A 25,032-nucleotide genomic window follows, 5' to 3' on the forward strand; every position below is an offset into this window, starting at 1 on the left:
GGGCGCAACCCGAGAGCTAGCTCCAGGTCCCAGCTCTTCTGCCAGCTTTGCAAGGGAGGAAATGGAGAATCAGCAACCTGCCTGGATCACGCAGGCTCCAGCGTCCTTGGCCACTTCCATCCTTTCACGTGCAGTAACTCGGGGTCCAAGTGCAAGAACAAAGAATCTTAGATACTTGAGCATCCCCGGCCACCCTTTGCCCTGCACTGGAGTATCTAGTGCCTGTGAGGTGCTTAGAAGTTTGGTGAATTAATGACTGCTGGTTCTGGATCAAGAGCATCAGAACTCTGCCTAGGGGAGGTGGGTGGATGGGGAGCTGTTGCTTTGCCCCGCATCTCCCCGTCAGGCCCAAAGAGAGGGGGTGGGGTGAGTGTCGGAGGATTGAAACCGGTCTGATCCAGGGCTCAAGCGTGCGGGAACAGGTTGGCAGGAGCAGCCTCTTTTTGCCGTAGGCGATCCTCGCCCGGGCGCTCAGCCCACCGCCGGCTGGTGCAATCTCCCGCGCGCCTTGCATTGATCGAAAAGGAGGGGTCAAAACACTAAAGACCAGGAGGAGCGACTGCGTCCATTCTTGAGCGTGACCTACGGGGACGCGGGCGCCGGCTCGAGAGCCAATCAGCGCAGGGTGTGCGCCGGCGGGCCAATGAAGCGCCGGCTAGGCGCTGGAAGAGGGCTGGAGCCGTGGCAGACGCGCGCGCCGCCAGGAGACTCGGGCTGTGGGCTGTCCCAGCCCTGCTTTCCCACCTCGCTCGCCGCCCGCCGCCCGCAGCCCGGCGCCGCGCCGCGCAGCACCATGGACGCCCTGAAGCAAGTGGTCAACTTCGGGCCCGGGCCCGCCAAGCTGCCGCGCTCGGTAAGGCTCGGCCTTCGCGCGCGCGCGGGTGGGAATGCGTTCCTCCCTGCGCCCCGCGGCGAGGGTCCGGCCGCGCTCTAGCCGCGTGCGCACTCAGACCGGCGGCCGGGCTTCAGTTCGCGGCCGGGAGGGAGCCTGCCGCGTGCGGTCCGGGCCCGCCCCGGCCGCGCACTCCTGGAGGACGCGCGTGTGCGCGGTGGCCCGTGGGAACGGACCGGTGGGTGGTGGATCCGGGGCGTCTCAGTTCCGCGGCCTCCTCCAGGTCCTTCGCGGGACCAGCCGGTCCCCCGAGGCCTTTCTCCGCTCCCCTGACGCTTTCAGCCTGTGTGTCCCCTAAAGGCGTTCGAGAGTGTGCTGAAATCTGGTGGGCTCTGCTCTGGAGCAGTGGGAAGATTCCATCCTCCTGGGCGGGCCACAGCCCCTCTCCCCCTCCCCTCTCTCTGCCAACAGTGAGGAAGGCGAAGCCTCCGAGCTGTTGTATCTGATAGTGAGTGGCAGCAGCGGGGCAAAGCCAAGTGTTTTACAGTTACTGTTGTTGGACGGAGCAGCGCTGTCCGGGGACAGAGCCGCCTCTGTGTGGTGAGAACAGAGGCTCTAACACGGGAGAGGGAAAGGACCGCGTGCTTTTAGAAAAGCTCTCCCTGCCTGAGAACCGGGCTTAGTTTTTTCTGCTATTAGTTCATTTTAGGTGAGAGCCCCTGCTGGAACTGTGGGAACGGCTCCCATAGGTCCGCCCCCTCCCCTGTGGCTTGTTTTGGAGCCTTCCAAGTATTTGTTTCCAGTGTAGTTTGTTATGAAATTGATTATAGTGGCAATGGGCATCAGTAATACAATGGTTATTTATTTTCCTGGGAGGATTTTTGGCTTCCATTGCCCTGTAACCTGGGAGGCAGATTGTTTTTAGGTGTCCTGTTGGTTTAGTTGAACGGTAAAGATTCAAGCAGCGTTCAAACTCATTTTTGACTGTCGCCTACAGTGAAAAATACATTTTACAAAACCACGAAATACCTGCACATAATTATAATGAAAATAAAAGTCTTGGGAAATATTTAACCAAATTATCTGTGACTTACTATTTTGTATTCCGTTCTGCTCTAGTGTGTCTGTTTTGTGAAATAGATTAGTTGTGAAGCATAAAAACAGTTGAATTCTGCAGTTTGGAAAAAAACCTACTGGATCAAAAGGGCTGTGCTTTTTGGCTACAAGTGTTTTAAAAAAACTAATGATTTTGATTATAAACTTTTATAGATATATTTTTCAAGGAATGTTGCCATAAGAAAAATACAGTACTGCCCGGGATTTAGCTCAGTGGTGATGGCGCCTGCCTCACAAGTGCAAGGTCCTGAGTTCGATCCCTGGTACCCAAAAAAAGAAAAATACAGTACTGAAACCAGTTCAAAGATGATTCTGGGACTTGAGTGTAGCTAAGTGGTAGAACAGGCCTGCTTAGCACGTGCAAAGGTAGGCCCTGAAATCTCTAGAGCCAATGAAGGAGATTCTGTGACAGATAAATATTTCTCTTTACTGTATGGAAGGATTCACTACAGTTTATTTTTAATATTTGGATTGAATGTGATAATTATATAGTGCTTATTTATGGGGCACAATAAGATATTTCAGTACATGTATTCAAGGTATACACTGATCAAATCACGATAATTGATCAGCTAGTGTAAATAAGCACCAACAGTGAACCTTGTTGTCAGAGCAATCTTTGTCTATTTTTTTTTTTGTTACCAGGGATTGAACTCAGGTCCTTGTGATTTTGAGGCAGGTGGCGGAACCACTGAGCTAAATCCCTGGCCCCTCTTTGTCTAATTCTTATTGTTAAAATATTATTTTTCTAGACAAATTACAATCCAGTGTATATTTTAGTGACGCCTACTTTACCTAGTATGTATGTGTGTGTATATATATATATATATATTTTTTTTTTTTTTTTTTTTTCTTTGTGGTACCAGGGATCAAACTCGGATCCTTGTACTTGCTCAGCAGGCCACAAAACCACTGAGCTAAATCCCCGGCCCGATATTTTTTTTTTTGAAATAGTCTTGGAATGTAGCCTGGGCTGTCCTCAAACTTGAGATCTTCCTGCCTTAGTTTCCCAAGTGGTGGGATTACTGCTGTGCCACCAATCCCTGTTTAGTATATTTCAAAGAAGCTAACTCCCATTTGGATTCTTCTACAGAGAGTCTTGTGCACATACGTTTTGTTCATTTTTATTTTTTTAGCTTTTGGTCTTTTTTGTTTTTGTTATGGAGATCCCCAGTTCACAAAGCTCATAATAATATAATGAACCTTTGGGGATCCATCTCTGATCCTCCACAGCTACTGCATTTTGCCAGTCTTATTTTAGCACTCTAGGATGATTTTTTTCTTCCTGAGTGCTGGAGATCATACTAGGGCATTCACAAGAATAAGAGTCATCCCAGGGGCAAGCACTCTGCCAATGAGCTGCAGCCCCAGCCCCTGGGATAAATCTGAATTCATAGCAGGTTCTTTCTTCTTCCTACCCACCCCACTGTCCCAGTATACTACTTTGGACCAAAAAAGATTGGAAAATTGACTTATCTGCATAATTCAGAACTTTATCCATTTTGTACTTTTAAGAGAGTGGAGGGTGAGATTTGTGGATATATTTCCTAGGGAATTGGTGAATTTGTGCCTTTGGAAAAAGTGTACCTTAGCTTTAATCGCCTCGCCCAATTTCAAGCCCAACTTGTGTGAGTTGCATCAGTGAGCAAGTCACTCAAACTCCAGGGGAGCAGGAGGAGAAGGTTTGGCTGTGGGTGGGGACAGGGGTGGGGAACCTCCAGTCCTGGGTTGGACTCCCTTCTGGTCCCCTTCCCCAGGGTTTTTTTTTTTTTTTTTTTTTGTATAAAGGGAAAGTTGTGCACAGCATGTGGAAATCCTCTTTTTTGTTTTATTTTTCTAGGTGTTACTGGAGTTGCAGAAAGAGTTACTAGACTACAAAGGAGTTGGCATTAGTGTTCTTGGTAAGATTTGCATGTGGATTTTGTGAATGCTTGAGTTTAAAGGAGAACTCGTTTAAATGAACTGAGCCTAAATTTCTACTGGATCTTCCCATAATCTTTGAAGTTAGGTTTTTGATTTTTTTTTTTTTTTTGGTACCGGGGATCTAACTCGGCTCCTTGCGCTTGCATAGCAGGCAGCAAAACCACTGAGCTAAATCCCCGGCCCTGAAGTTAGGTTTTTAAACTTTAATAACTTGGGTTGCATGTTTGCTACAAAGCAACAGTTCTGAAAACAGCATAAGTACTGGTGAGAGGCTTAGACATGTCGGCAAACTGTCTCATGATTGATTTTGTTAATCACAGGAACTGGGGTCGGAAGATAGTCCATACATTTACATTACAGTGCCACTAAACATTTATAATATTGCTTCATGTTGAACTTAGAGTTTTTAGTGTACGTAAATACAAACTTATTAAAGTTTAAAAGTACATAACCCTTCTGACCGTGCACATGAATAATTTCATTGCTGAATTTCTCTTCCCTCTATTTATGGGGCATATGGAAGAATATTGGACCTTTGAGTTCTGCAGTTTATTTTTTTAATTTAAATTTCTTTTTGGGGGGAAGTACCAAAGACTGAGATATTAAGAGACTGTAGGATTAAGTGTACTGCTTATTTTGTTACATTTTTTCCTGTGGGTTTGCTATATATGTTTGCATTTCTGTGAAGTGAGATCTCAGCGTGGAAGGTTGCACATGGATTCCTGTGTGAGAAAGCAATGGTATGAAGAAGAGTCACAGGCAACTCAGTGATAAGTAAATAAGTGGCTTGTTTATTGAATGTGACAGTTTAAAAATCATTCTAGAGTGACTGTAAGATAAAAATGTTTGTAATTAAAAAGTCAATTTGGGCTGTCCTCTATGTTAACTGAGCATGGGCTCGCAATTTGAATGAAAAATAACTGAAATTTTCCTGTATTATTTCCTTTTATAAACCCTATGTTCACTTGGTTTTGAAATAAAACTATTTTTGTTGTTTATCTTCTACAGAAATGAGTCACAGATCATCAGATTTTGGCAAGATTGTTGGCAGCACGGAGACTCTGGTGCGAGAATTGTTGTAAGTTTGAAAAAGACCAAATTACTTTTGTTTGGTACTCCATAAATTTGAGTGTCTGTTATATTGTTTCTTATGTTCTGTTGTTTGTTCAGAATGTTCCATAAATAAAAATTAGCCAAGTTATTCTCAAATTCACTATTAGTACAGAGTGCCTTTTAATGTATTAGCCAGCTTGTGCTTGTGTGCTTTTACGTTTATGTGATATGTTCAAAGATGAGAAATCATTGTATCAAGGAAGAGATTTTTCAGCACTGGGGTAAACTGGCTTGACAGGGATTTGCATGACAAAGAAATGGTCACCTTGGTCAGCATAACTAACTGTAATCTAGTTCAGGGGTCCTCAAGGTATGGGCCTGTTACTGTCAAAATCTGTTAATTGAGGGGTAGATATTAAAAAAATTCAAGGCTCACCCACATTTGGTGAATTGGAATGTCTGGAGAAACTTTATTTCCAGTTTTTCTGTGGATAATTTTTTTTTTTTTGGTAGCGGGGATCTAACTTGGGTCCTTGTGCTTGCACAGCTGGCAGCAAGACCACTGAGCTAAATCCCCGGCCCTTCTGTGGATAATTTTAAGAGTTCTGGACGCTGGGCTCTGTTACTTAATGAGACCTCTGAGGTTATCTGCCCTGCCTTTTCTGCCTTATTCTTAGGGTACCTTATTCTTAAATAAATTGCCATTAAAAGAGAGCTTTTACTTGTTATATAGTCACGTGTACATAAGAATATGGTAACCTTCAAAACAGACTCCCTGCTTTTTTGCTCATAAAAATAATCCATGTTTACGGTTGAATGTTCAGAAACAGGCTGCAACTTTAGAAATAAATCTGATTTTATCTATAACCTCACCAGTCAGAGATAATCATTAATATTTTAGGGACTGTCCTTGCATCATGGCATGGACAAAATTGGAACTGTTTTGATTTTCCCCTAACTTTTCTTTTTAAATTACCTTGGTAAGGGAAGTAGCTGGGGTGGGCTTGGAGATAGTGTGGGGAGTGAGAGACCACTGCATTTCTGGGTGTTCACAACTGACGGCGATCTGCTTGGTGATCTCCTTGGCTTGTCATGCCGACTCTGCCCACTGAGTCCCATGTCACATTCAAGGAGCAGTGGTGTTCTTGGAGAGGATATTTGAACCCTTGGCCTGAAAGATGTGCTATTGAGCACATGGCTCTGAGCCTCTTCTGACTGGGGCCCAGTCTGCTTTATGGCTCTGTCCTTCTAATCAAGTTCTTCCTTTTTTTGCTGCTTTTTTTTTTGGTACAGGGGATCGAACTCGGGTCCTTGAGCTTGTGAGGCAGGCAGTGGAACCACTGAGCTAAATCCCTGGCCCTCAAGTTCTTCCTTATACCCCTATCTCTAGGTCTCTCTGGTTTCCACCCAACCAGTTTTCCTCCTTAACTGTGCTACATCTGAAAAACAAGCCTGGAACCCTGCCTTGACTGTTCCCCCAGCTGCCAAGAACCTGTGCATAGTCTGAGCCCTACCTGGCTGCCTGCTGTCTTGCTGAGCCCTGAGTGCCAGCCAGGGAACTGTGCCAGCACAGTTCAGAACAAGTTGTTGGCATGCCATCTGTTCCTGAAGACCCTCCCATGTTGCTGTGCCCGTTACTATTTCTACGTCTGCTACAGCTCACTCCTCCTGGCTCTTTGCCTGCAGTACACCTGTTCCTAAATGGACTGCTGTATGACTTGGGGCTAGTTTCTGTCGCACTGCCCTTATTCTACCACCTGTGTCATGCTTTTCATCATCTTAATTTTGATATCAGGGGGTTTTCTTCATTTCCTGGCTGGCTTTCTTTTTTTTTGTACCAGGGATCAAAGTCAGGTCCTTGTGCTTGCAAGGCAGGTGCAGTGCCACTGAGCTGCTGGGTTGTGTGCCCTTGCTCTCTTTCTCTCTCTCTCTTTCCTTCCCTCCCCCTTCCCCCCCCTCTTTTTTTTTCTTCTTTTCTTTTTTTTTTGGTACCGGGGATCAAACTCGGGTCCTTGCGTTTGCGTGGCAGGTGGCGAAACCACTGAGCTAAATCTCTGGGCTTGCCTCTTTTCTCCCCTCCCCTCCCCTCCCCTCCCCTCCCCTCCCCTCCCCTCCTCTCCCCTCCCCTCCCCTCCCCTCCTCTCTTCTCTTCTCTTCTCTTCTCTTCTCAGTACTGGGGCTTGAATCCAGGGCCTAGTGGCACTTCGCTACATCCCCAGACCTTTCGTTTTTTATTTTCAAACAGTGTACCACCAAGTTGCTAAGTTGCCTAAGCTGGATTTGAACTTGCCGTCATCCTGCCCCAGCTTCCTAGAGTGCTGGGATTATAAGCCATATACCACCATGCCCAGCTTTTGGCTCTGCTTTCTTAAGTGTTAACTTTGCCAGATGGCCACCAGGGTTTACAGGGTTTGCTCTTCCAGACTTACCTGAGAAGACTGAGCAGGTCCCGGAACCAGATCCCATGGGCCAGCTTGGGTCATGTGCTCATCTGGAGCTGGGGCTAGCCACATTGGGTGGACTGAGTGGCCCGGGGATGATTTCCCACAGGAGCAGCAGGCTGTTGTTACCAGGTAAAGGAGGAGGTGCTTCTGTTAGACAGTAACCATAGGCTTCCACTGTAGCCCTCAATAAACAGCTGGCCAAGAAAGGCATAGCTAAATAACTAGACTGGGGTAGACGGAGTAATAGTGAGAGTTTCTTATAATCTGCCCAAGGTAAAGACAGCACTTTTTCTTCGTCTTTGACTACATGAGTCTGTATGTATTGTTAACCTGTGCTTCTGCCCAGAGCTGTGCCAGACAACTACAAGGTGATCTTTGTGCAAGGAGGTGGCTGTGGCCAGTTCAGTGCTGTCCCCTTGAACCTGATTGGCCTGAAAGCTGGAAGGTGTGCTGACTATGTGGTGACAGGAGCGTGGTCAGCTAAGGCTGCAGAAGAAGCTAAGAAGTTTGGGACTGTGAATATTGTCCACCCTAAACTTGGGAGTTATACCAGTAAGTTCTGGGACCTGGCAGCGCAGAGCTGACTGCTGGGCTTTCCATGCCTGGGGCAATCCACTTTTCTTCGTGCTCTCCTCGCCTTGTCAGTACTTAGCTGGACGCCATTTGGATTGGGTGGCTGTGGTAGTAGAACACTCCTAACTAGCTTCTGCGGAAAGGTTTTCATAGGTGCACTTTACTGAAAAGCCGAGGGCTGGGTTTGGCTTTAGGTGTGGCTCACTCAGGGCGCCTGACAGCCCCTCCAGGTCTGGTGTCTTCCTGTGTCCTCCTGATGGCTCCACAGTCAGAAATGGCTGTGTGTCCCCCCGCCCCCCTTTCTGGAAGATGGCTGTAGCTGCTCCTTCCCTACTATTCTCCCAGCTTTCATTGCCTTTGCTGGGGCCTTCTCGGAAAGTCTCAGGTAACCGGTGTGAATCAGACAGCATGGCGGCACCTAAGTCCCATTCCGCCTCTGAGTCTGTGGATTTGATTGGAGCCCTGGAGCCACATGGGCTGAAAGATGAGGGCTGGGTCTCAGGAAGAAACCACTAGACTCTCAGTGGAGGTAGGATGGATGGATGCTAGGGACAGGAATGAACCTCACTATCCTGTATGCCATTTCTAAAGGTTATTTGTGCCCAGTACATTCGAGGGTGTGAAGGGTCATCCTTCAGGATGTTGGTGGGGATGGTAATGGAAGAACAGAAGGTGCTTTTACTTGAGAATGCTTTGGAGTCAGTCTCACTGTAGGGGGAACTGCTGAGTCTCCTGGTTGACACTCATCTACATAAGGAAAACTCAAGCCAAAAGGCAGAGTTTCAGATTTGTCTTCTGTATAGGTGCTGCCAAAGCGAGCACTTAAATTTGTCTTCTGTGATAGAAATTCCAGACCCAGGCACCTGGACCCTCAACCCGGACGCCTCCTATGTATATTTCTGTGCAAATGAGACTGTACACGGTGTGGAGTTTGATTTCATCCCTGACGTCAAGGGAGCGGTCCTCGTCTGTGACATGTCCTCCAACTTCCTATCCAGGCCAGTGGATGTTTCCAAGGTAGAGCATAAATGAGGCTGACTTGGTTTCTTCAGGGGTGTTTCAGTTTATGAGAACAGGAAAGGCCATGGGAGGCTGGGGCTAATAGAGCCCCCGAAGACAAGGCCGACGTCAGTGAGCAGGATGGCAGTTGCTTGTCACTAGCTGTCTGGAAGTTTAAATCCTGTCATTCCCAGATCCTGGGCTACGCTCAAGTTCTGCTTTTGGGAGTGGCTTGTTCTCTCCAAGGGCACATGCCATTCATCCCAGCGCAGGGCACCTGTGTGAAGCCCCCACTTCCGTGCTACAGGCACTTGGACACGAGAAGTGTACACAGGATGTGTAGACTCTGCAGGTGGCCTGACCCTGTACTGGGTGTGTATGGTCAGGGCCCATTGTCTGTAAAGAATGTAAAGCAACAGTCAGGCCAGCCAGATGATAGTCTACTTTTTTTTTAAAGTGTGGTATAGTATGCTTAACATAAAGTTTATCACTTTAACTTTTTTTTGTGGTACTGGGTATTGAACCTAGGACCTTCGCATTTAGCTACATCCCTAGGCCCTTTTTTATTTTGAGGCAGAATCTCGCTAAGTTGCCTAGGCTGGGCTTGAACCTGCATTTCTCCTGCCCTAGCCTCCCTCCCAGGTTGCTGAGGTTACAGGCATGTGCTACCACACCTGGCCTTAACCATCTTTAAGCTAAGCATATATTACATTGGTATTAAGAATATTTACTTTGAAAAAAAAAAAGAATATTCACTTTGTTATGCAGACACACACCATCCCTCTCTAAGAACTTTTTTATTTTCCCAGACTGAAACTTTGTACCCATGAAACAGTCACTCCCGCAGACCCCAGTCCCTGGCCCCTGGCAGCTACCTTTCCACTTTGTCTGTGAGCTGAGCTGCTCTAGGGACCTCCTGTAAGTGGAATCATGTGATACTTACACTTTGGTGTCTGGCTAATTTCACTCACCATAATAACATTAAGGTTTGCTTATATCGAAGCATGTGTCAGAACTGTGTGTGTGTGTGTGTGTGTGTGTGTGTTTGTATGTGTGTGTGAGGGTACTGGGACTTGAACTAGGGCCTGGCACGTGCTAGGCAAGAGCCCGATCACTGAGCTACATCACTAGCCATTTCTTATTTTGAGATAGAGTATCATTAAGTTGCCCTGGTTGGCCTTAAATGTGGCCTCCTGCCTCAGTCTTGAATAGCTGGACTCACAGGTGTGTGCCACCACGCCTGCCTGAGAACTGCCTTTTTTTTGTTTTTTGTTTTTTTTTTGGTACCGGGGATCGAACTCTGGACCTTGTGCTTGCGAGGCAGGCACCGGAACCACTGAGCTAAATCTCCGGCAAAATAAGAACAACTGTTCTTTTTTTTGGTACCGGGGATGGAACTCGGGTCCTTGTGCTTGCAAGGCAGGCTCGGTGCCACTGAGCTAAATCCTCGGCCCTGGGCTTGAACTTTTGATCCTCTGGCCACAGCCTCCTAAAGTTCTGGAGCTCTACGTGTGTGCCATCGAGACCAGCTCAGAGGGCCTATTCACTATTTTATTTTCTTCGGTGTTGGGGGTGCATGCAAAGTGTACATTGTACCACTGAGCTGCACCCCAGGGAGCAGCTCTAGTTTGAGGGCTCGTTTGGCCGGGGAATGGAGGCTTTTGAGAACGTGAATGTGTCTGAGGCCACTTCGGTGCTGGGCTTGAGTAGCCCTTGCAGACAAGAGCTAGGCCTTGGCTGATTGCTGGTGTGTACTGATATGCTGGCCCAGGTGCACGCTTCCTAAGCAGGGATAGTAGTTTCTTTAATAAGCGCTAGTTTGCAAAGAGAAAGTTTGCATGCACTGATGAAAATGACCATGAATACTCCTAAAATCGTATGCTTTTCTCTTTTTAAGTTTGGTGTGATTTTTGCCGGTGCCCAGAAGAATGTTGGCTGTGCCGGGGTCACAGTGGTGATTATCCGCGATGACCTGCTGGGGTTTGCCCTCAGGGAGTGCCCTTCAGTCCTGGAGTACAAAGCACAGGCTTTGAGCAGCTCATTGTACAACACGCCCCCATGTTTCAGGTAACTGTCGGACACAGTGCTGGGGACCCCTTTGGGGAGCCTCAGTACTTCCCATCCAAGGGGTGGTGACTTCTTAAAGCCTAGCACCTTCTGTGAGTGGTGACCTAAGGCCCTGTCAGGCTCTGCCCAGCTCCCCTCCTTTTTTGGCCCTCTTCCCACTGTTTGATCAGTTTTTCTCCTGCACTTTGACTTTGGAGAGTATGCTGCTCTTTTGATCTTGGCAGTCCAGGCTTTGGCGGTTCACCATTAACTCAGAGCTCTCTGTAGATGAAATCCTGCGGCCTGCACCGCAGACAACCAGTGCATGTTCCCAGAAGGCCTTCCACAGTCCCCTGGCTTTCACTTCTTTACCTGCTAGGCCTGTGTGAGCTGACTGCCTGACGGCACTGGCCTGTAACACTTTTCCTCTTTGAAGACCAGTCTGGAGAGGTCCTGGTAGTGCAGCTGACCCTTAGCTGAGTGGGCCTCTGCTTTGAAGTGTTGCAGGGAGAGCAGGGTTGCCCTGCTCCACAGCCTCAGCTCCTAGACTTGGATGTTTTGGGGAAGTCTTCATGATTTAACCACTGTCTGAGAAAGTTTGTTTAGTAGCTCTATGACCTCTGGGAAGTCCCTGAACCAGCAGTTTCCTCTCGAAGTGACAGTAGTAGTACCCTTCTTCTGGGGTACTGTGGGGACCCAGTGAGTTGATACGTGCTTTGTACATAGTGAATACCTGGCACTTGGTGATTTGTAAATGTTAGCTGCTTTCTTTTTATTGTTATTAGTTCCCAGAGACTCAGCAGGGGTAGACACAGAGAAAGAGTCAGTTTATGGATTTATCCTCATAGGTTGTATGATGTTAAGAGTGTGGGTGGACCCTATTAATCCTCCAGCCACCCTGGAGGTCAGGCACTGTGATTCTTACTCCTGTTTTGCAAGCGAGGAGCTGAGGTCATGTTTTCACAAGTGGCATTGCTGGGATCTGGGCTCTGGCAGTGCAGTGTGATTGACAGCTTGGGTGTGTACACCCCATAGACCCAGTGCTCTTTGCAAGCAGAATGGTCTGTGCATTTGTTTGTTTGAAGAATTCCATCTCAGGAGGAAGATGCCTGTGGAAGTCCAATCATATGGCTCAGTTGGATTTTTGTCTGGAAGTTCTCTTCCAGGCTAGGGTCAGGCCAGTATAGTGGATGGTTTCACCTGGTCTTGACTTTGTCAGAGCTTTCTCCTCCCTAGGCACTGCCTCTAGGCCATGTTTCCTATGCTATAACTTGCTGTAAGAAAGGAGTTTTCCCAAAGTTAGCGTTCCAGTGGAGACCTCTAAGCAGCTCCTCATTGCGTGACCCCACTTTCCTCAGGAGGAGGGTGTTCTGGGCCGGACTCTCTTGGGCACTTCTAACACTGCCCTTCTCCCCCAGCGCAGCTGAAAATGTTTCTAAAGTGAGTGGTAGGGGTGTGGGCCTGAATTCTGTCACCTGCTACCCAGGCATGAGGTTCTAGGCAGCAGGGAAACACCACTGGGTACTGGGCAGTTTTGGAACAGAACTAGGCAGGCCATTGGGGACTATACTGTTGGGGACCCAAAGTGCAGGGTGCAGGGCTACCTGGGGCAGGAGGGAGGAGGTGGGCTCCTTACCTGTTAGGTGGGGCCAGAGCCTTCTCACAGTTACTGAGTTGATGGGATAGGTCAAGGCCACTACCATCTTGAAAACTGAGAGGGTGGGAGGAAACAGGGAAAAAGGCCTGTCCCTGAAATGTCCCTCAAGGCCAGCAAGCTCTGAGCAGGGCTTAGCCCAGGCTGGCAGGTGGCAGGGGCCAGGGTGAGCCATGTACTCTGCACTTCTCCAAGAATTACCTTGAAACATGTTTTTCAAAAGTATGCTGAGCACATGAATAAATATGCTGTTAGTATTGGGTGAAAACTGCTTAGTGGAAACAGTGAGAAAGCAGACCAGATATCTAATGGGAGGTGAAAATGGCTGGAGATGTGGAAAGAGAGCGACTGCCCTGCCAGCCTCCCCCTTATCCCAGGCTTGGCCTGACCTTGACCCCTCAGCTGGTCCACTGGGGAGACACAGGAACCCCTTCCCTAGGGCTTTCCTGTCCCAGGAGGGGGCTGAGCCAGAAACAAGGGCTGAAAAGGGGCGACGGTTCTTTGGCCCCCACAGATCAGAACATGTTAGAGTAGTCAGGATTCTTAATGATAGGATTAGAATTGATGAGATTCTGACTCCAAGGTGCCCCCTGGAGGTTGCTTTGCTTTTATTCCCAAAGAAGACAAAAGTATGCAATTCTGTGTGTATTAGGAATACCCAGGAGGGGGCTGGGGATTTAGCTCAGCGTTACCACGCCTGCCTTGCAAGTGCAAGGTCCTGAGTTTGATCCCCAGTACCAAACAGACAAAAGAACAACAGAAAAACCCCAATGATTATTCTGGACCGGAGGTTTGCCTCAGTGGTTCTGCCGCCTGCCTTGCAAGCACAGGCTCCTGAGTTTGATCCCCCCCCCAGTACCAAATCCCCCCCAAAAAACAAAACAAAAAACCCCACAAAACATAGGAATACGCAGGAATTGATGACTTGGAAGATGACTTGGACTAGAATTTGGTTGCAGTGCCTATAAGCCATCTCCACATACAGACATCAGGATTTATGCTTAAGTGTCCTCCCCAGTCCTGTGTAAGGCTGTTGAGGCGCCTAGAACTCCTTCCTAGGACTTTGTCATCATTAGGTAGATAAGGGCTGGAGTTTGAACTGATGCCTGTGGTTTTGTTTTTGTCAGAGCTGAAAGACTGCAGGCCCTGGGAACTTTGTTTTAACTGTGCTGGGTAAACTGAGCTGCAAATAGTTGCTCTGTAGCCCCGAGCAACACACTGGGGTAGAATAAAGGGCCACAGTCATTCTGTAACACTTCCTGTGGGTGTATTGAAGGTAATTAATGAGTAGAGGAAAGGAAGCCTGAATGTCCCTTCTAGCCCCACAAAACACTTTTTTTTCCACAAAACATTTTTTACTTACCATGATTAACTGAACCCAAAGCATAAATCTGTTTTAGCTGCAGTATTTAGCTGCATTTTTAATCTAGTTATTTTTGCTTCAATGAAAATATGAAATGAAAACATTGTCAGTCTGGCCATCTTTCTTAGCAGAAAGGGAGGTGCAGGCGGAGCCTGTGGAGCCTTCCAAAGGGCTTAGTTCTCCCCGGGGTGCCTTCCCCAGCTGGGATGGGAGGAGCCCACAGTTCTGGAACTGCAGAGGGTGGCAAAGCGTGTGACTGTGCTTGCTTTCTCCAGGTCCTCGCTTGCAAAATTGTGTCTGTAGCCTCTAGTCCAGAGCTCATCTCTAGAGTCAGAATCTTTCAGTCAGCCAGGGAGGAGTACCCAGGACTTCCTGGTGTGCTTTTCTAAGCCTGTGCTTTTCACAGCGAATGGTTTATATTGCTTTAAAAAATTTATTAAAGTAACATAAACGTGTATGTAAGATTTCCATATAAGAGTCACCAGTGTGATCACTCTTAACTGCTTGCTATGTACCCTAAAAAAATCTTTACTTGGTATAATACAGTTACCTTTTGGTGTGTCTGTCTGGGATTTGTTCTAGGACCCTTGTGGATAATAATTATCAGAAGCTCAAGTCGCCTACTGAAAATGGTGTAAAGCTGGGCATCTCTGGTGGTGGCACATCCCTGAAATCTCAGCACTCTACGAGGCTGAGGCAAGACCCGGATCTTAAGTTTGAGCCCAGGCTGAGAACTTAGAGATTTAGCAAGACCGTCTTTTTTTAAAAAAAGTGTAGCTTTTGTGTATATCTGTGCATATCCTCCTGCATACCCTAAATTATCTCCAGATTACTTACAATATTTAGTCCAGTGTAAATGCTATGAAAATAATTGTTATGCTATATTGTTTAAGGAATAATGACAAGAAGAAAAGTCTGCATGTTCAGTACAGATACTTCCCCTCCCCCAAATATTTTCTGTCCCAGATTAGTTGAATCCACAGATACTGAAGGTACAACTATAGAGGGCCAGCTGTGTGTAGAGCCATGTGTTTAATTGTGCAGATGGAGTTCTTACGTGAATTCCTTTTTTCCACCCAGCAGTACAGCTTGGGCACACTGCCATGTGAGCTCAAATGCTTACCATTTTTTCCCTTTCTTTTTTTTTTTTCTTCTGGTACTGGGGATCGAACTCAGGACCCTGCGTTTGTGAGGCAGGTGGCGGAACCACTGAGCTAAATCCCCAGCTCCCTTTTCTTTTAATAGCTATATGGAATTCTGGAGAACAGTTGTACTGTAAACATTTGACAGGCAGGCTTAGATGATAAACCCGTGTGTTTGTGGGTGGCATTTTAGAAGTGAAGGCACAGACCTGTTAAAAGCGGTAGTGGGCAGAATTGAGACCAAGTTGCAAAACTGCATAGGCATTGTAAGATCCTGTGGTTCCAAGATTTTAGATTGTAGAGGGTCAAAGCGTGAGTTAAGAATGAATTGGGGGCTGGGGATTTAGCTCAGTGGTTCTGCCACCTGCCTTGAAAGCGCAAGGACCTGAGTTCGGTCCCCAGTAACCCCCCTGCCCCCCCCCAAAAAGAATGAATTGGGAGCCAAAAGGGCCTCGTGGTGAGCAGTCACAGGGGCCACAGATCAGTGCTATGCAGGGAGCTGGGAAAGTGGGGCAGGACCTTCCACTTCAGAGCCAGACTCTTGTCTTCAGGATAGCTGCTTCCTCCTGACCTAGCTGCCCATTGCTGAGGCTTTTTAGACCCAGCACTGGCTGCTGGCTGGCTGTAGAGGCGGGCGGGCTTTCTGTTTTCTGTCCACTCAGATCCCTGAAGCAAGCCAAAACACTGTGGACAGTGAGTCCCAGCACAGCAGCTACCTGAGGGTTCGTGTGTCATTCCTGACACCTGGCCAGGACAGTAGACTGTACTGGGTCCATACCGAAGCTTTGGACTTGGAGAATTAACAAACATGAAATTCTTGAATAACAGAGTTGCAGGGGAAGGCAAAGCTTAGTTTCCTGAAACTACCAGTTAAGGGTCTGCCTGGATCACACAGCACGTCAGGGTGTGTTTCTGTGGTTCGTGGTAGTTGAGCAGGCTGCAGTGTGGGAGAGGAGCAGTTTCGAGTCAGTGGAGTCTTAAGAGATTCCATTTTGCAGAGCAGAGAGGTTGGCAGCATCATTTGTTAACCTACACCACGTGCACACTGAAGTGGCTGGACTTAGTGGCTGTGACTGAGGCTTGGGGACAGCCCAGCTGCCCTGTTAGCAGGTGAGCTAGTGGTAGAAGCAGGAAGCCTTTGGCTGACCACATGGCTCTGGGGCTAGCGAGAAAAGCTTGGGCATTAGAGTGGCTTTGAGGGCCAGTCCCTGGATGACTTCAGGGAAATGAAGGTCCCTGAACCTGTTTCCTAAGCTATAAAGTATGATACAGCAGACTTTGACCTTAGGATTATGTGATCAGTAAAAAAATAGTTGGAGGCTACAGAGGTTCATTTCCTTGTGTTTCTCCTCTTCCTTTGTCCCCTGACTTCGCAGTCTATAGCCTGGGAGCCCCATCTGAAGCTGTTTTCTGCTTCTCCCTCTTGCCTCTATCAGTAATTGGCTGCTGTTGCCCTTTCATCCCAGGGTTTCCTGAGGAGCCAGGCAGCAGAATCTGGAGAGGTTGTTCTTTTTTTTTTCCTCGAGAGGTTATTGAAGGCTCAGTTTCCTCTACACAGCCTTCAAAGTCTCGCTCCTGTACACAGGCAGCTCTGGGTGTCCTTAGACAGTGGCCCAGGGTTTCTCAGTTAACCCCACACAGGAAAGGATGTTGTAATGTTCCTTCCAGAACTTTTTAAGGGTTAAATCTATCTGAGACCATCTGGAAGCACAAGCAGCCAGCATTTGGGTCATAACTCAAGACTTTGTTCATAAGTTAAAACTAAAATTCCGATCGTAACTCAAGTTGATCGTATGTTAGGCCGGTTGTAACTGGAGGGTCTACTGTACTTGGCTCAGAAAAGGATGGTCCCAAGCTATAGTGAGGGCTGTGGTACAGCAGGACACCCTGGAACCAGGAACACATGCCCTCCACTGTTTATTGTCCACTTCTGATCTTGGCTCCTCTCAGCTGAAATGTTGGCTTCAGTGTCTCATGAGCTTCCTTTAAATGTTTCCTAGAAATGAGATTCCCCAGTGCACTTACTTTGTATCTTACAGTTGCACCCGCACTCAGTTTGCTTTTTTCCTCACTCCCAGGTGAGAAATCTCAGGGAAGTTTCTATTTTTGTCGTTTCATTTGTTTGAGAAGGATCTTGTTATGTAGTTTGGGCTGACATTGAACTAGCTTTGTAGCCCAGGCTGGCCTCAAATTCACAATTCACCTGCTTCAGCCTCCTGACTGCTGGGAAGACAGGCATGTACCACCACCCTGGCTCCAGAGAAATTTCTGATTGGTCAGGTTAGGTCCTACACCCATCTGGTCTAGAGGGGGAAGGCTCGCTGGGAATCTGCGTATTTGGTGGGAGGGTGGATTTGAGAAGAGGAGGATAGGCAGAATGCTAAGTGCCCACCTTAAGTAGGTGGTTCTTGTTCTCAGTGGGAAAGCCAAGGCTCAGATTCCTGAGTGATTCATCCTGTGTAGTATGTTTGGTAGCACTAGGACTGGAATCAGGACTGTGACATGGAGCCTGTGATCTTAGCTACTATGCCACACTGACTCTGCTAGGAAGAAGGCACTGATCTAGGGCTTAGGGGATAGAAAAGGTGAATGGTGTGAGCTTCCAGCCTTCCACGACTAGATTCCCAAACATGGGCACACAGAAGCATAAAATAAAAGGGTGAGTAGTAGAAGAAGACTGCAGGTAGTATGGGCAAGGGGCTGTGGGAATTCAGGAAGTGAGGAGTTAATGCTGGGTAGAGTTGGGGAGATGAGCTTTGATGATGTTGGGGATTGGGTGGTGTGGTCCAGGTGTCATGGGGAGTCTGTGTTAGGGTGTGGGCTAGGCAGGGAGGGACTGGTGAGACTATATTGAGGTGCCCCTTGGAGTGGCCCTTGGGATCTGGGTTGACCCTTGTCCTGGCTTTGTGACATTCTCTTGTTTACATGTGACCTGCTTTTATCTGTCTGAATGCAGTTCTAACAGCAATTTTTGAATGTCTTTCACTTTTGCAAAGGTGAAATAAATAGATGTTTGTTTTCATCTCTATTTTAGCATCTATGTCATGGGCGTGGTCTTGGAGTGGATTAAGAACAATGGCGGGGCAGCAAACATGGAGAAGCTCAGCTCCATCAAATCTAAGATGATCTATGACATTATTGATAATTCTCAAGGATTCTATGTGTAAGTCAGTGGATTTCATCTCATATTTTGCCTCTTATGAATTGAAAACTATACCTTTTTAAAAATGACCGTATTTTACCTTTCTCTATAACACTGATGTACTGGTGCATATACGTGGCTAGTCTTGTTGCCCCCTGAGCATGGGAGTTGAATTCTTGCCTGCTGCTCTCCACCCCAGGAATCCGAGACTTTGGGACCTGTGTCCAGTGGGTGGTGACATTTCTCACTGCAGAGATATTACTCTAAGGAAGAATCTCAGTTTGATCCCTGGGGTAGACTCTTTTCCGCCCTCCTTCCACTGTGTGTTGCTGGGAAAAACATTTATCAAGGACCAGACTTCATGATGTGTATGTGTGTGATGTGTGCACTGTGTGCGTTTATACATACAATTAATACACATACATTAACATTTATACTTGGCTACCAAGCCAAGCCAGGGCCCTCCTTTTCTTTTTTGTGTCTTATATACTATTTTGTTCAAGTTGGCCTGGAAGTCCTGGGCTCAAGCGATCCTCCTGCTTGAGCCTCCTGAGAGCTGGAACTATAGGTATGTGCCACTGCACATGGATTGGGACCCCCAGCACCCCCTCTGGCTTTCTTTTTTTGGGGTAGTACGGGGGATCGAACCCAGGGAGTGCTGAGCTACATCTTCAGCTTTTTTCATTTTTTATTTTGAAACAGGTTCTTGCTGAGTTGTCCAGGCTGGACTTGAACTTGATGTCCTCCTGCCTCAGCCTCCTGAATAGCTGGACTATAGGCATGCATCACTATGCCTGGCAGGACCCCTATTCATGGTGGTTATTATTCTTTGAGATTCAATTTGTTGTAACAAAAATATCTTCCTGATGGTAAGGAGGGAATTTGCACAGTCTGAGTATTTTATAGGCCACATGCAATAGAAAACAAGATGCTTCAGTCCTGACACAAGTTAGACTTGTGTTTTAGCCAAGAGTTGCCCCCTACCATGGCTAACGAGTGAGAGCATACCCTTTGGACAGCTAGGACAAAGCAGTGTGTTGCCGTGGCCTTTCCTCTAAAATGCTTGTTGCCTGCTCCTGTGCGTTCTTGGTGTGCAATGGGCTTCCAGCTGTGAGCCCTGGGGGAGTTGGGCTTGGCTAGATGCCTTGGCCTTTGGCTTCCTCTGCATTGCCATCTCATGGGGAAAGGATGCACACTGTACCTTTCTGCTGCCCTTGCTTCTGTGCAACAGAGACAAGGCAGATTGAGAGTCTCTCTCCTAGTCCCTGATACAGGAGAAGGCTGGGAGCCCCCAGCAGTGCTTGCTGGAGCGGTTTTAACATGCAGGATTAGCACTAGATGGGCCAAGGAGTTCATAGCCAAGGGCTACAAACAGTGCACGTAAGTAAGCTTGAAACAGGGGAATGGCTGAAGGGGAAGGGAGATCTCTAGGATGAGCTCAAACCTTTGGGTGTGAGTAGATTAGGCAGAGAAGAGGGCAGGCATACTTGGAAGGATTTTTAAGAAGGAAGTGATGACCCCCAGAGGCACTAAGGGAAGAAGGTAGAGTGTGTTTGGAGACAATTAATTGTCTGGTGAAGATGGCTATGCTGGATTGAAAAGCAAGGTATGGAAAAGTCTGAGCACATGGTCAGTGCATGTGTTCACTCATTTGTGTACATGTCCACTTATCTACTCGATTAGCAAGTATTTACTCAGCCATCTGTCCACCTACCTGTCCACCCCACCCAGTCACTCAGTCACCAACCCATTCATCCATCTGTCTATTCCTCCCTCCCTCCAGTGGCTCCTGAGCACCCACTCTGGCCCAGGCTGCCACTGAGATTAGATAAGACAACCCTAGAAGTCCGATTCATTCCACAGCCTAACCACCCCATAGCATTGGTGACTTGGCGTTGAGCCAGTGAGGGGCAGGGTGGCCTAGCATCTTGGGGTTAGAAGCCCTCTGCAACCTATACCATGTGACCTTGGTCCAATGACCTGAGTTAAGCCTCTCTGTACAATGGGCATGATAATGTACATATCTCTTAGGACTAAATGGAAATGTAAGTGAGCATGGTGTATATAATATAAAGGTTAAAAACAGTCTTTTGTGCTGGTTTATTTGTATAAAGCACGAGAAACAGTGGCACATTGTGAGCATTCTTCACCTGTTAGCTCTTAATATTACTCTTTGTGGTTATTATTGCGTAGAGCACTTTGTTCATGACATACACTGCTTAATACATATGTTGATATGAATTTCATTATTATAAGGACGTCCAAGCCACAGATTCTGTGTCCAGATGTGAGGTTACCTTCTATGAAGACCAGGCCTTAGGAAAGAAATGTGTATGATGGGCCTAGTAAAGACCCTAAAATGAAACGAAGTAGGTGGGTCTGTAGGCAGTGTATTCATAGGATTGCATTTTATTGTCATTGCTGCCCTGTGACCTAGACTCAAAGCCTACCCGGTGGAGGCACAGACTGATTAAGGCTATGGCTGGGAAATGGAGCAGCCACTGTACGAATGTGGGCTGGTGGGGCCCATGAGTGCTCATCCAGGGCCTGTGGTCCTCTTTAATTATCACACCGAGGAAATGGGAAAAAGCAGGTTGCAGATGGTGTGACTTGCTATTTAACAGTGCAAGAGTCAACAGAAAAATGTAGAAATGATCAAGTGCAGAATTGTGAGCAGTAAGAACTCAGTGTGTTAAGAGTCTGTTGTGATTCCATGTTCTACAAGTAGCATTTATGTATGTAGTAAGGAAAGAATTCACAATAGCCACAAAAATTGTGAAATTTCTAGATCAGACAAAATCTGTTCCAATTTTGAGCAAAAGGACAGCTGAAAATTTTAAGGACAAACTACCAAATGATCTATTATAATTTGTTAAAGCCATATTAATTTAAACTGCAGCACCATCACAAGGAGACAGTGGTTCAGTGGGATAGAAATCCAGAAACAGGGCCAGGGATTTAGCTCAGTGGTTTTGCTGCCTGCTGCGCAAGCGCAAGGACCCAAGTTCAATCCCCGGTACCAAAAAAAAAAAAAGAAATCCAGAAACACTTGTACTTACTTAAGAAGTAATTACATGTTAACTTAGATGAAAAGTGTATTCATAACATACTGTTTGAAGCAATGACAGTCCATGTAAACAAATTTAGAATTATTTGGATCACACCATACTCAAAAATAAAATCTAAACAGTCAGAAAGATCTAAAGGCAATAAACAATTATAAAAATCCTACAGGAAAATATTGGTGAGAATTTGTAAGTCTAAGAGTACAGAAAGCCTTATTAAATAAGCAACAAAACTCGAAAGCATTGAAATAATGACATTTAATTTCATGAAAATTTAAAAATGTTACATAATTGAAGACATGAAACAACAAATGACAAGAGGAAAAATTTGAAATATATAACATAAAATCATATAAAACATAAAAAGATTACTAGCCTTAATACAGAAGAAGCCACAACTGAATGAAGAATAACTAAGTGAAACCCAGGGCCTGGCAGGGCACGGTCGCCTTTGCCTATAATCCCAGCACTCTGGGAGCCTGAGGCAAGAGGACTGCAAGTTTGAGCCCAGCCTGGACAACCTAGTGACTTATGGAGTAAGACCTGTCTGAAAAACCAAAACAGAACAGGCTGGGGATATGGCTTAGTGCAAAGGCCCAGGGTTAATTTCTAGTACCATAGAGAAAAACAACCAACCAACCAACCAGAGCACAGGATGGAAGTGTAAGTTTGGACAAATCTGAAGCCACATTTGCAGCATTCGTCAATACTTGAACTCACTCGTTGACCGAGGATTTTTGTGTCCCAGTGGCCACCCTCTCCCCGGTACTCTGCTGGGCACAGAGGCAGCACGGAATTAAAGATCAGCAAGTTCAGTGTAGGATGCGACAGTGACCTATTACTGTTCCTTATCCCTCAAGGATCCAGGGTAGTTCCAGTAAAGCTGTCTGTGGGGTCCCTTCGGGCTTTGCAGCCACACCCTCCCCAGGATCCCAACGCCTCAGTGAAGCCAGAGGACTTGCAGGTGGCCTCCAGGTCTTCACCAGTGCGGTTCTGTGCCAGAAATCCCTTCTTCCCTCTGTCCTGACCTGCTGTCTGCTCTGAAGCTTGTCAGCCTTCTTAGCAGTTACTTGCTTGGCCCTCTGGGGGAAGATTTTTCTTTCTTTTGCTTTAATCTCCTACTTGCATCTAGAAAAAATTTTTTTAAGCCTGTAGATTTGTTAATGATAGCCCATGCATTTCAGAGAAGTAGCTAAAATAATAAACATGGTTTCAGATGTCCAGTGGAGCCCCAGAATAGAAGCAAGATGAATATTCCATTCCGCATTGGCAGTGCCAAGGGAGATGATGCGCTAGAGAAAAGATTCCTTGATAAAGCACTTGAACTCAATATGATCTCCTTGAAAGGGCATAGGTAAGTACACCCCTTATCCAGAAGCTAGCCAGAGATTTGGTTTCCCTTTTCAAATGCAGAATGAAACAAATTCAAGAGCCTAATCAGCTTGGACTGGTACTTTCTTAACTTCGGGGAAGTCTGTTTGCCCTAGGGCTGTGCATGCCTCCCATCTACAGAACCCTTGGGTCTGGTTCCCAGCTAGGAGGGTAGGTGGAGCCGCATCATCCATGGGGCTTTTGTCCAAAGTCAGCTGTGAAAATCTCTTAGCCAGCTCTTACAGCACAGAGCCTGCCGTGCAGTCTCTTGATGAAGCTGACACTAGCCCGATCCGGTTTGAGAACATTGCTGGGATTCCAGCAACATCAGATAGAGGATTAACTTTGCAGACTCTAGACAGCAGTTGTCTTTACGCATGAGAGCAACAGCAGCAGTGAGCTGTCTGCCACCCCTGTGGCCAGCACTATTGGGTGAGCTCTGGAATGATGTGGTGAACTGGTCGCTGTCTATCTGACTTTTCTACTCTTGCCCTCATCTAATTTTTCATGTGTCCGGAGTGAATAGTTTGAGTCAATCCAAATGTGAGCATGATGGATCATCCTCGCATAAGGGAAACTTTTCTAATGAAAGTGTTGGAAGCTCTCTGCCACCTGTAGGGCTTTTCAGGTGGGACAATGGGCACTGTGGACTTGGAGCTTTGTCTCAGGAGCAGTAATGAGGGAAAGGGTTGTGGTGATGGTAAGTTAAATTAGATGCTGTTGTTGCTGTTTTGTTTTGTTTTTTTTGTAGTGCCGGGGATGAACCCAGGGCCTCGTGTGCTAGGCGAGTGCTTTACCACTGAGTGAGACCCCAGCCCAAATGCTTCTGTTCTTATTTGTTTGATCTCACTTTAGGTCGGTGGGAGGCATCCGGGTCTCTCTGTATAACGCCGTCACAGTTGAAGATGTTAAGAAGCTGGCTGCCTTCATGGAAAATTTTTTGGAAATGCATCAACTCTGAACACATCCTAACTGGTTTGTACTCTGCGCTTGAGCAGTGAAGTTTAGAGTAACTGGGGAAATGGCTGCAAAAACATGAAGAACACATTTTTTTCAAATGATCATAGTTTTTACAGATTCTTCTTTTTGCAAAAAACAGCAAAACATCTAGAGTTCTGCAAAGCTGACAGGACCACCAGCTAATGGCTACCTTAATCTTGACCTGAACCGGAAGCATTTTAAAAACTCTTTCCATTGCTTTTCTAACGAATTCCAGTCTAATTTTGCCTTTGCTGCTGCTTTTTTTTTAGTACTGGGCATCGAACTTGGGACCTTGCGTGTGTGAGTCAGGCAGCAGAACCACTGAGCTAAATCCCCGGCCCAGCTGCTGCTGTTTTTTATAAGGTAGATGGCAGTATTGGAATTTGCCTTGGACTTAACTGTGCCAGTGGCAGTTATTTCTGGAGTCACACAAACATAGCAACGGTTTGGGGGCCGAGGTGTAGTTTTGAATTGAGACAGTGGTGGGGTCTCTTGGCCTCCAGAGCTGTTGGTGAAGGTCGGTGTTGACAATGTGGTGAGTGCTTTGAAGTTCAAGGCAAACGGCAGACAGTAGATCTCTCCTTATATCGTTATTCTTATGAAGAGAAAAGTGACTTACTATATAAATGTTTATATACTAGGTCTCTCTCTCTCTTTTTTTTTTTTGGTACTGAAGATTGAACTCAGGTCCTTGCGCTTGCGCAGCAGGCAGTGAAACCACTGAGCTCAATCCCCGGCCCCACAAGGTCTCTTTTTAATACCATACAGTTTATATCTCTATGCTGTTATATTTCTAATAAAGCAGTTCTTTATGATACACGCAGAGACTATTCAAGTTTGTCAAATCCCTGTCCATGTGCTGCTTTATGAAAAGGCTCTAGAAGTTCCACAATTCACTTTTACTCTCTGTTGAACATGTGGAAGAAATGGTTGGTTCTTTGCTTTTCATTTATGCCATTAAACTAAAAATCTGTTGACTCCCTTATCCTTTGTTCACTTGGCTGTTATCCTTGCAGTGATTAACCAGAGTGATGCTGTGAGTTCCAGAAGGTCTTTGTGAAGGGTCCTTCCCCCTGTTTAATCTCTTGTCAGTATTTCATGTTGACTACGTGGAGAATATTAAAGTTCTCAAACACTGAAATCCTTACTAGCGAGTTTCTCTACCTGCCTTTTAGACAAATATTTATTTTTTAAATTTGTTGCTGGAAAAGCTAGAGTCTGAAAATAGCACCTGATAAGAGTAATTTGATCCAATTTAAGATGAGTGTTGTGCAAGTGTTTTTTAAAAGTTCAAGGCTGTGTGGAAGCTTTCCATTTGCTTTTTAACA

General features: G+C 46.5%; 1 protein-coding gene across 1 annotated transcript; it reads left to right on the top strand.

Moving 5' to 3' along the window:
* Nucleotides 1–671: 671 nt before the first annotated feature.
* Psat1 (phosphoserine aminotransferase 1) lies at nt 672–24,681 on the top strand. Its single transcript, XM_004862548.4, has 9 exons — nt 672–853; nt 3,789–3,849; nt 4,880–4,949; nt 7,715–7,920; nt 8,786–8,958; nt 10,838–11,007; nt 18,180–18,308; nt 22,569–22,706; nt 23,579–24,681. Exons 1-9 carry the CDS (start codon nt 794–796, stop codon nt 23,682–23,684), a joined length of 1,113 nt encoding a protein of 370 aa, XP_004862605.2. The 5' UTR covers nt 672–793; the 3' UTR covers nt 23,685–24,681.
* Nucleotides 24,682–25,032: the final 351 nt, after the last annotated feature.

Source organism: Heterocephalus glaber, unplaced genomic scaffold (assembly GCF_053883595.1).
Source record: "Heterocephalus glaber isolate CG9 unplaced genomic scaffold, H.glaber_assembly_v1.0 deba00001481, whole genome shotgun sequence".
Classification (NCBI taxonomy): Eukaryota; Metazoa; Chordata; class Mammalia; order Rodentia; family Bathyergidae; genus Heterocephalus; species Heterocephalus glaber.

What these genes read in the sequence shown, in the direction of transcription:
- Psat1 (XM_004862548.4), top strand. Translation starts at nt 794, where the DNA reads ATGGACGCCCTGAAGCAAGTGGTCAACTTCGGGCCCGGGCCCGCCAAG. An exon ending in AGTTGGCATTAGTGTTCTTG is followed by an intron (nt 3,850 to 4,879) that starts GTAAGATTTGCA and finishes TATCTTCTACAG; the next exon opens with AAATGAGTCACAGATCATCA. An exon ending in ATCTCCTTGAAAGGGCATAG is followed by an intron (nt 22,707 to 23,578) that starts GTAAGTACACCC and finishes ATCTCACTTTAG; the next exon opens with GTCGGTGGGAGGCATCCGGG.